This window comes from Chenopodium album, chromosome 13, assembly GCF_948465745.1.
Source record: "Chenopodium album chromosome 13, dcCheAlbu1.1, whole genome shotgun sequence".
NCBI classification, from domain to species: domain Eukaryota; kingdom Viridiplantae; phylum Streptophyta; class Magnoliopsida; order Caryophyllales; family Amaranthaceae; genus Chenopodium; species Chenopodium album.
In genome coordinates, this window is record NC_137846.1 from 4,419,822 (window position 1) to 4,431,769 (window position 11,948).

The 11,948-nt window shown below is 35.3% G+C and overlaps 2 protein-coding genes across 2 annotated transcripts; one reads left to right on the top strand and one right to left on the bottom strand.

Annotated features, from left to right (window-relative positions):
- Positions 1-2,716: 2,716 nt before the first annotated feature.
- Positions 2,717-7,078, bottom strand: LOC145574318 (protein FAR1-RELATED SEQUENCE 6-like). Its single transcript, XM_081632072.1, has 5 exons — positions 6,868-7,078; positions 4,702-6,086; positions 3,286-4,495; positions 3,135-3,200; positions 2,717-3,031 (listed from the first exon to the last, which is right to left on the bottom strand). The coding sequence occupies exons 2-5, from the start codon at positions 6,066-6,068 to the stop codon at positions 2,912-2,914; spliced, it is 2,763 nt and encodes a 920-aa protein (XP_081488198.1). The 5' UTR covers positions 6,069-6,086; positions 6,868-7,078; the 3' UTR covers positions 2,717-2,911.
- A 167-nt stretch (positions 7,079-7,245) lies between these two features.
- Positions 7,246-10,689, top strand: LOC145574319 (uncharacterized). The gene is made up of 4 exons (XM_081632073.1): positions 7,246-7,559; positions 7,927-8,080; positions 8,306-8,507; positions 10,306-10,689. Exons 1-4 carry the CDS (start codon positions 7,432-7,434, stop codon positions 10,398-10,400), a joined length of 579 nt encoding a protein of 192 aa, XP_081488199.1. The 5' UTR covers positions 7,246-7,431; the 3' UTR covers positions 10,401-10,689.
- Positions 10,690-11,948: the final 1,259 nt, after the last annotated feature.

Genomic DNA, 11,948 nt, shown 5'->3' on the forward strand with positions numbered 1-11,948 from the left:
CGTATGTTTATAAGTAATCGTCTTTTATGTTTCCAGTGAAGTCTATTAATGACAATAGTGAAAGACATAGACATTTTTTCATATTTTTTTTATAAAAAAAGATGGGTATAGGGGAAAGAGGTTTAAAATAGGCACTCTCCAAAGGTTGTAAATTGGGATAAAACTAAAAATGAGGTCAAAACAAAGTCTCAAACGCGTACTTGCCATACACCAGTACATCACCATTAATTAAGTTTTGAATAAATGTGAACGCTCTAGAATTAAAGAAGCTACTTGAAGAGTGAAGAATACGGAAAAATTTTACAAACGGTTTGCTTGTAAGTGTGAATAATGTAATTAATGAATAATGCATATGAATTATGTAGACAAACTATTGTAAATTGTAAATTTATATAGACAAACTTCAAAAATAGTTTGGTAGCTCAAGTTAACTAAAGCAAATAGGATAAGATCATAAGAATAATGACAAAACAAGAAAGTGGGATTGCAAAAATTGGTACTTGGAATTGGACCTTACAAGTTTGATTGCAACATGCACAACCTAAGCAAAATACCCAAAATATGAGAAATCGGCAGTGCATGTCTAATAAGTAGGGTTAATGTCGTAAGTATGTCATTCTCTTAATTTCCTTTAACATAATATAAAAACATTGGGATATTACAAAATGAATCTAGAATATCAAGGTTATTAGAACATGCACTACATAAGCAAAAAAAAAAACAAACATAAGCAAGTGCCTGGAAAAAAAACGAAAAGAAAAAAAGGGTGGAGGGTGGGTTAAGGGCCTATCAGGATTCGAACCCCGGACCTGATGAGGGGACATAAGATAGAGTTTGTTGCTACAAATGCCATTGGGACAGTCATCGACCGTGGTTATATTGGCAAAATAAAATATTATAACCCCACGATTGTGGTGTATTAACGTGTTGTTTTTAATCCATGTTATATTTTTTTTAGATTAGTTTCCTATTTTAATTGTTACAACCACTGAATAAATGGAAAATTACAAAATAAGGGAAAAATGAACATATGACTACATTGGAAAAAGCGCCAATGCTAAATTAGTTAAGGTTTAAAAAAAACAATATTGGGTGGGGGTGGATGGAGTAGCAGGGATCGAACCCCGGACTTGGGGAGGGAAGGATACATATAGAGGAGATAGTTGCCATTGGGACAGTCATCGACCGTGTTGTTTATGTCACAAAAACATTGTTTTATAAGTTTATAACTAGTGTTGTACGGTGTAAACGAAGTAGTAGTGTTTTTCTTTCAATTTTTTTTTATATTAATATTTAAATTTTTTCAAATTTTTCATTCTAATTTTTACAACATAACAAACCTGTAAAAAAAAAATTACATTATATGTGTTATTTATGTATTTTGTTTTTTTCGTAATTTTATGCAGGATCTCATTTCCAAAACATGTCGTTTATTTTCTAAAGGTCAAGTAAAACACATTTAAATTGGAGAGGACTGGTGTGGGTTTAAGAGAAGTGACTATTTTTAACCTTTCCCACATAAGAAATTGATTGAATTAACCTGTTCACACGCCAATCATGCGTTGAAAAAAAACATATCATACGAGTTCTTACAAATGCATGCAAAGAATCATGCCTTGGCATTCAGCTTTCTTAGTATTTTTCAAATGTTTTTCCCATCAAGGTGTAAAATAACTAGCATACATTGCAATAATTTTTTAAAAATAAACGAAGGACCCCTATATGTTACGATGAACGGAGTGGTTTTAACAATTCCGAACCCACTCTTCTGGGATGAAATTTAAGCACGGCCCTGCATGATTACATAACTTTAGTTTACTTAGCTCGGCTGTCCTGAATTCCTAATTTTTGTTATTTAAGTACACAATTATATGGTACTTAATTTCAAGTGCTTGTAGAATATGCATGAACTACATTGCATGGTTTGCCATAGATGAAATTTGATTTTAAAACGTATAACCAAAATACATAACAAAATAATGAAACTCTAAAACCTTAATAGGGTTTGATTCGACGGTTTAGGTCACTCATGTAGTCCTGCCACTCTACTCTAACACTCCCTAAATCATCTCTCAATGCATCTTTAAAAATTATGTCATGCATTACATGGAACATATAGACTTGTTGTATTTATACGAAAAATAGTTGATGAATGAACTCAATTTTTTTTTTAAAAATATATATATTGTAATCGTTATGATTTTATGTGATACAGTGTTTAAATTGGACTTATGGATCGTATACTCTTGGTGTATCTTGGGCCCGATGTGGTCATACACACAACCCCCAAGTCTGTTTTGGGCTTTGTGATGTAGTGGCCATAGTTTTAATTCTGATATTTTGTTATTTTATTGCAGGTGGATAATTTTGGGCCAAAATGTTTAACAAAAAGGCTAGACAATTAGCCATTTTATAGTAATAAAGTTTACGGGTAAATAATAAAAAAAACCAAAGCTATGTTTTTCAAAAAAAAAATATATATATATTAAAAGTTAAGGTAAATGAAATGTCAAGAGTGGTGGGGAAGAGTTAAATTACTGTCGACTATAATGTATGTACTTCTAAGATACTATAATTGAGTACACTTGTATTAACCTTAAAGGGGCATACAATACATAAATAAGTTAGCAAAACATAGGGTTCTATAATCATAAAGTAGCATACAATGCATATTAAAGAAGGGTTAACAATACATAGGGTTAACCTTAAAGGGGCATACAATACATAAATAATCATAACATAGGCTATCATCTTAGAGTAGAAAGTTAACAATACCTAGGGTTCTATAATATTAAAGAAGCATACAATGCGTAAAAGCCACATAGAATACACAAACATAGTCACAATAGACAACCAAGTATTCTTATTAAACAAAAAGGGAACAACGGCAGCACGTCAGTAAAGGTCGAAATTAGTCCGATAAACTAGTACACCAACCAATGTCATTGTTGACAAGGAGGTCATCATCTGGAACAATATCGAGGTGGTGAGATGGGCCATCCAGCATGTTTGCCTCAAGATTGCGCCAAACCTACATGTACATGTGATGTATGTACTGTAAAATTTGTAATGGCATAGCCGAACAAGTGCATAAATCGTAGCAACCACCAAAACAAGTTAAATGTACAACTTACTGCTAGTTTTCCATTAATTTGAGGAGGTATGCTTGGTGTTGGTGTCGTTTCAACTGCATTCTTTCCCTGTATCAATTGTAGTACTTAGAGTCCACACTATGGATATAAGAGACAATATATAATGACATGGTGCTAAGTTGTAAGATGATACCTTTTTCTGGCCCTTTTTGGTATTGCTAGGTTTCTTGAAGCCGATCTCAGCAAGGGACTTGTGTCTTGTAGTTTTTGGCCTGCCACGTCCCCTCTTTTTTGGTATAGGGTCCTTCAACTGAGATTCACTAGCAGGTTGTAACCACGACGTTGGTTGGCTACAAGTGTTTTCTTCACGGCCGCATGGCTTTTTAACAGAGGATTGAGTCCCACATTCTTCAGAACTTGGTAAGACTAATGGACCACCTTTGTCTGGGTAACTTAATGCTATTGTTTGTTCCAGCTTCCTCTTCGTGCATTGCTTCACGAAAGCCCTCAAATTTTCTACGGTTTTTAACACCTTATCAACCGTTTCATCGTTTACCATAGCCGCCTCCTCACAAATTGGTTCAAAAGCATGGATAAGCTTGTTGTATCTCATTACCTCGGCTGTCTTGTTTGGGTCATGGTATGAAACCTTCACCCGTGTATGCTTCCTTAGTATATCCTTTCGCCAACGACTAACAATATATCTCTCAGGAATGTCAAACACAAGATTCAGATCAAGTATCCTCATCATATGCTTACACATGATACCGTGCGTTTCAAATTTGCGACAATCACACAGCACCTCCTTAGTGTCCGTGTTGAATGTAGCACCAACAAACCTGCGCCTATCAGTGATTTCATCCTCACTCTTTCCCTCGGGGACAATCCAAACACGGTCCTCAAGAACATACTGAATTACATTGTCTGATACACGATTCTCCTCACGTGGGTAGCAATACATCATCCTGGTGCACTCCGTTTGGACCTCTTGAAACTTAGTGTCTGTATACAGCTTCTGAAATACCTTCTCAACCTTAAATCCACTGGCTAGTCTCCTGATATACTTTGAGCATTTTGCATCCGCATCTGTTTCATCTTGTACACGCTTCTCCATGGCCTTAGCATACTTCTGTGGGAATTCAAAAAGTTTTGTTTGACGGTTGACAAAACCATCAAAGAAACTATTAATGCTCTCAACCCTTTGGGTTGTCTTCATTCCGGCCCAAAAATACTCTTTCATGAAAGCAGGTACCCACATATGTCTTTCCGTGTACAAGCTCTCGAGCCAGTCATTGCTTTGTAACTCGTACTCATCAACTAGTGCACACCATCTATTCTCAAACTCCGCTACAGTAAAGCTCTCATAGACAATAGCCTTTAGCACACTTTTGAACTCCGTATATCTGGATTTACAACAAGGGCAAATTAAAATAAAAACAATAATACTCTCTCCGTAAAAATATACCTAGGTTAATATTTTTTTTCCTCATTTTGTTAAGGAAATCATTAGCAATAATTGCAATATTTACAGGTGATATTAATTAGAAAACAGGATGTTTACAAATAAATTTCAAACGAATACATGCAATCACTAGTTCCTTAGACAAACCTTTCACATTTGCCAAGCTTTTCGGGTATTTTCCTCATTATATGCCATATGCACCATCGATGTCGAGTATTCGGCATCACTTCTTCGAGGGGTCTGCGCATAGCAGCTGCCTGATCGGTGAGTATAGCGGCTGGTGCTTTGTTGTTCATACATTCCAGCCACTGTTTAAATATCCAAACAAATGTGTCGCAATCCTCATGTGAAACCAAAGCACACCCCAACAAGATCGATTGGCCGTGATGATTTACCCCTACAAAGTTCACAAATGGAAGATCATACTCATTCGTCAAGTAGGTGGCATCGAAACAAACAACATCCCCAAACTCTTCATAAGCAGCACGACTACGTGCATCCACCCATAAAACATCTTTCAATCGGCCTTCATCATCTAGACGTTGTGCATGGTAAAAGTTCTGATTATCTGATTGCATTTGTTGAAAATACATCATCATCGCTGCTGAATCTCCACCCACCATCCTCAAACGTCTTTCCTTGTACACTTCATGCTCAAGGTCTTTCACGGTGCATGACAAATTGTCAGTTCCGAATTCATCTGGTGCCAAACATCCATGAATTTGTGTAACCGGGACCCTCTTATCAAAGAAATGTAATAACTTCTTCCTAACCGTTGAAGTGAAGCGCTTCATGCGATACTCTTTAACCAACTTCGCCTTACTTGGACTTGGTGTGTGATTCGAATGCTCCAACACTACCTTCTTAATCACCCACTCGCGGTCACGGTTGATACTAGCATAGATCATTGCTTTGCATTCGCATTTTTTTGACCTCCTCTTCCGTCGGTTTAGTTCATTCTCACAAACTACGCCATCAACAACTCCGCCTGAACCACTCACATCCATCAACTTTGCCCTCTTCTTTGCTTCCCTTAGAGCCCTCATATCAGGTTTCCCCCAACACTCACATCTCCAAGTTGTGGCAATACGATCCCTCCCTTCACCCTTAGAGTACACGCCCTGGACTCTGGTAACTCCAAATCCCATTTGTTGAGCATATTCTTTGTAGTAAGCTTCTACGTCTTGCCATGTCTTAAATACCATTCCAACCTTAGGAGACTCCACATAAGATACTATACTTACATGGTTGCTAGATACAACCGTTTGCACAGTCTCAATTGTTTTGATTGGGGTTAAGTATTGCATCCCAATGCATTGAGACGGTCCAGGACTAATCGGAGGTGGTTGTCCCTCCACGTATGGAATAATTATACCACCGTCCAAGTCTGCACACTCATCAACATGATCATGCTGCTTAGCACTTTTATCGCAGCACTTAACCCCACTTCCCTTGTCAGCCACACATAGATGAGTACCGCTATCAACTTTGGGAGACACATCACCCTCCCCCATTGGAGTGCAAGGGTAAATCTGAAATTGAAGCATTAAAAACAAAAGTTTAAATCAAGCTTCGGTTTGTATGTATCTAAAAGATTAAACGATCACAAAGGTACAAATACCGTATGTCAAACAAACAAAGGTACAAATACAGTATCACATACAATTCCCAAATTTAACACATGATTCATATATTATATGCTTCAAATCTTCAATTGTATGTCAAACCAAAATATTACACATTCCTAATCAGATGCATTTGTTCATATATAATCAATCAAATCTGTTATTTCCGTTACACGACTATCTAATCTACAAATCCAGCAAAAGCTTGAATGCTGGTACATTGGTCTGCAGCGGAAACTCTTAACACCCAACACCCAATAAAATTTATTCATTACTGCTCGTTACATACACGATCTAATATGAACACCACACAATACTAGTTAAGCGTGATCCAACCATTAGATAGTATTCACACTATACATAGGTAGCCCATATACCAAACAAAAACAGGCTTCATATCAAAATTACATCAAGTCGATGCAATACATCACTCGCATCATACAGTTTTAAAGGTGATGTGATAGACAAAACATACAAATAGATCAGCGAAATAGATTTTTTTAACCGAAATCGATTTTTAGTTGCGTTTTTTTTTAACATACACAAAATACGATTTATGATCGACAAATTACAGTGATCGACAAATTACAGTGATCGATTTTTTTTTATCAACCGATTTTTTCAGATAATAAGCAAAATAAGCAAAATTACAGTGATCGACAAATTATAGATGGTATGATCAACGTACCTGAAGCCAAACCACGACGAGGATCTACAACCTTGTCTTGCCAACCATCAAACGAAGCGGCTTCAGATCTTCAAGGTATGCTTCAGAACTGAGTTGAAGTTTGAAGTTTGAACTTAACACTATTAGCCATGAAGGTGACGGTAACAGGAAACATTCTAAGCTAACACCGTCACCTTTATATTTCAATTGTAACATAAATGCAGCTGTTAGCCACAAACAGAGTTACTACTCAGCTGGCATTACTTACACCACCTGTCGCCAACAACGCACATTGTTACAGCACAACACAACAAGTGGATGGCCAACTGACGATGTGTACACAAGATAAACATAGTTTATCTTGAAGATCAATGGGGGCGCCCTCAAAAATTAAAAAAAAGAAACCAAAAAATTAAAAAAAAAAACCAAAATTGAATGGAAAAAAAAACATTAAATAAAAGAAAAGATTAGAACCAAAACCGACTCCAAATCGGTTATAAAATTGCAATTAGAATACCTAACCTCTTTCCTCTGAAATTTTGCAGAAAACCCTAATCGAAGAGAAGCAATAGAAATCGAAAAGAAATGGATGACTCTATCCCTGTTCGTCTTTTTCGTTCTATTCCTCCTCTAACTGAGTTTCTGGATGCAGATCCTTTGGATAGCACTAACCTCGATAAAGCTATGGATGAGTTTCTAGCGTTGTATGACAAGTAAGATTATAATTTTCCAGATTTTAAGCTTTTCATTGTCTCTGCTATTAATTACTTTCACAATTATGATTATTACGGAGTATTATTTTCTATATTGTTTGAATTTTAAGTTTTTGATGGAATTTTGTTTTAAGGGGAATACTGATAATAATTTGTTTGTTCCGAAATCGCCCAATTTTACTTGGTTATTTACAAAGTTATTATCGCTTATGATTATTATTTTCTATATTGTTTGAATCTTAAGTTTTTGTTTTAGGGGAATTATTCATAATGATAATAATTTGTTTGTTCTGAATTTTAAGGTTTTTAATGATAATAAGAATTAAATTGAACTTAATTTAGAGATTGATTGATTATGGATTACAAGGTTGGAGAAGGATAACTATCCTTTTTTCATTCCCAAGACGATTGAGTACTTCCCAGGGCGTACTGATTGTTACAAGCCTATCAGCGAGGCGGAGCTCCAGAGACGAGTGGCTGAGTATTCTGAACAGGCCTTGGCTTACTTTAACAAAACCAATGTATGTACTCTATAAATATCACTTTCTTCGTTTCAATTTATGCTTCGTATTGTTTTTGTACATTTCACTTCACATCTCATTTCACAACTAAATTGACATCATTAGTGCACTTTCATTTTTTTTCTTTTTAGTTTTTACTAGCCATTTTCAAATACCAATGTATTAACTAATACCCTGTAAAGACTTATGCATAACGTAAAACTACTTTTATGATATGACATGCAGAACACAGACTATAAGTCTGAAAATAATGGCAAAATCGTCCATGGTGATCATGATCACTGTAATGCTACTCATTGCAACTTCACTGCTAAGCCTGATACAGTGCCTCTTATTCCTGGGGATTTTTCCAGCAAGCTCTTCTTTGCTGAATTTATGATCAGTCCTCGGTCGAATTCTTCCCTAACTTGTTGTAGTCTGCTAGACGGTGAGACCTTTATCTTTATAATTATTTTCCACCCCCTGGTGAACTCAGCTTTAGACTTATATTCTTAACTATTCTATATTTTCTTTATGCTGTTTAAATAATGCTTTGTCTATTTGTAGTGTTATCTTTGTCCTTTGAATGCTTGCTTTTTTTTGGTAAAAGATAAGAACCAAGTAGGTTGCTTTGGGCATGTGAGACGTCTATTATGGAAAGTGGAGAGTTGGGTTTATGGGGATTTAAAAGAAGCCAAGGGAGGCTCAAGTTTACTTGGATTGGAGGCATAAAAAAATGATTTTAAAAAATTGGGTTTGCAAGAGCATGTAGCATATAACACCTGATAAAAGTTTGGTTCATGCAAACTGATCTTATTTTATACGGATTATGGCTTGGGCATTGTTTTAGCTATAAATTGAACTTTTAAATTTGTACAACTTCAATGAATTTGTATAGCCTTTTGTCTTCTTCTTGGTTTATGAAAGCAAACCTTTGGTGTCGGCTCATATTAGATATTTGTGCTTGATGAGTTCTTTGGGCTTAATTTGCTCTTTATAATGAGATAGTATCATCTCTTAAGTTTCCACAGGTGGGATAGTATTTGGATCTCTTGTCTTCATAATGCCCATTGTTGTTATTTGTACCCGTCTAGTATGCCATTGATCCATTGTTCTTCAGGTTTTTTTGCTCTTAAACCTGGGGTTCTTGTTTGATTTAGATGACTTGATAATCTTGTTTGGTGACCAACCAGCGTAAAAAAGTTTGTCTTTTTGAAGGGATGGTTTTGGTTCATATCCTTTGCTTTACTTCCCATCATAGCTCAAACTTATATCTTGTTTAAAATGCATTCCTCCTCTTTTGACCCTTAAGCATGTTATATGTCCCTTAAAATGCTTTCTCCCTCTTACGTTTCCATGATTATTCTGTTCTTGATTCATCTGTGTGCTGTTATTACCTTCTGTTTTATTATCTAATGTGAGTCTGTAATTAACCTAAAATGAAAATGTAGTTGAGCTAGTTTTGTATCATTACTAAATTGAATTAATTTCATCTTTATTTATGACCTCCTCCTTGGCGGCCTAAGCCCTAATGTGGTTGGCTGCCTTTGAGAGTTGGGAGTTTTGTTGGGGGAGTGGGAGAATCCCTATATAGTAGTGCAAGAAGTAAAATGCAACATGCAACTGTGACAGGCTCTACTATGCATGGAAGTCTTCGCATATTATAGTCCAAAAGAAAGAGGGTTAAGAAGTTTGTATGTCATTGCTGCCTGCTTATTTGGTATAATACAAATCTTTTTTTTTTTTTTTTTGAAACAACTACAATCCCTTGCTTAAAGTCACCTGTAAAAATGGCCAAAAAATAAATTAAAAAAACTCCTGATGGATTATGTTTTGTCTTTTATTTCCAGTATAGGTTTCAAATAAAGTTTTTTTTTTCTTTTTTGTGAAATTATACTTTATAAGTATCTCGATGATTTAATTGTGCAAATACTTAATTACGCTTTAATTGTGCAAATACTTAATTACGCTTTAATTGTGCAAATACTTAATTACGCTTTAATTGTTGTGGTTTTGAATTACTGTGTGAAACTAGGGAATTCAATGGTAAATGATATGTAGGTGTTGGTCGGCGGCAAGCCCTAATGCATGCCTAATTAGCAATATTTTTGCCTGGGTGTGTATGTTTTAGATGGTTCACTGTTTTTTGGCAAGAATAATGAACGGCCTCTTATTATGAGCATCTCTCTCTTACACACGGCTCCTTAAAATATGTTTTTCTAACTTTATCTTTGATGTTTTTATAGGTGCGGACTACGAGCATTACTGCGACATGTGTCCCATGGGAGTGATTCGTCATCCGAAAACTTTCCGATATGGTTACAAACCACCCCTGGATTGATTTCTCAGCCAATAACTGAATTTTGGTGAGGAAGGGGGTTGGATGAATTGTACATGAAAGGGCATCATATGTGCCACTTATAGTAATGTGTGGTTTGCAAGACTATTTGAACGTAGCCTAAATATGTTAATGTACAAATGTGTGGTTTACCAGAAAGTTTGAACTTATGCAGCTATTAGTTATGCAAATTTGAACTTGATTTCATTTGGTTTGTGAATTTGTGGAGCAAGAGAACACTATTATGTCTACTGTTAATGGAGAAGAGATCGATGTCTGACGTTAGACCAAAGTTGATGCTTGTTTGTGTTGTCATTATTCACTATTTTGTGACTCTCCTGCTGGCCACTCCTACATTGTACTAAGTATATGGTAAACAGCAGTTTTTGATTAATCATCAATCAATAATTATATAATAAAAGATACACTAGCAATGACATGTGTCCTTAGTTTCTTGTTTAAAAATTAAAATAAATTAACGAAATTAAAGAAACAAATAATTTAGAAAATCATGAATTTACAGAATCAAATATTTTAGAAATATTGTAAATATATATCTTTTCTAATAATATATTAACCATTCCTTAAAAAACTAAGATAAAAAAAATCTAATAACAATAATATACTTCGTACTTATTATCAAAGCGGTTAAAATTGTGTTGGACACAATCCTGCAAAGAGAGTCACTCGTAACAGCAAGCCATGCCAATGGAAGAAAAAATAAATGTGGTGACAGAAAAAGAAGATTTGAGACGAGGGAAACTCAGTTATGAATGTTCAGATTTTCTACATCGTTTCCTCGTTAATTTGTTATAGGAGCATGCTCATATTATAACTTCTTTTCTATCACCCTTAAGACATTAATTAATGAGCTCAACAACACAAAATATGATGGTCTGTAAACCATAGAAACTTAGAAAGGGTGAAAGAAATTCGTAATAGTTTACTTATAGTTCAAGTATTGTGTAAATTAAAGAATCACTAGAGACTAAAAAGAGAAATGCTTTGAAACCATTGACTAATACAATGTGAAAACACGCTTGTATATCAAGGGATTCAAGAAGAGGGCATTCTTCAAGAATTGCTTTCAAGCCTTCATTACTCATGTTACGAAGTTACCAAATCAGTTGAAGATTGTGTAAATTAGGCATGCTTCTAGCAATGGCCATGACTTCCTCCACGTATGACCTTTAGACCAAACGATATATCGCGTTAAGGCCTAGCCTCAGATAATATATGTCTCATAAATCTCTACAAATGCATCATATATCTTGCTCGGGACATATATCACTACGTGTGGTTGCAAATGTCTCCTAATTTCCCTGTTCCCCCAATAGCCGAATTTTGGTATGACGTTCGTGAATTTAGCGTCCCAGATTGGGACCAACGATATGCAAGTAGGATAGCAACATGGCATAATATTAATAGAAATTCTACTTGTAATTAAAAACGCAATTTAAATTCCAGTTCTAATTAGTTTTTAATTACAATTTTAGTTATAATTAAAAATTACATTAAATTCTAATACATTCTCGTCATTGCATCCCACGC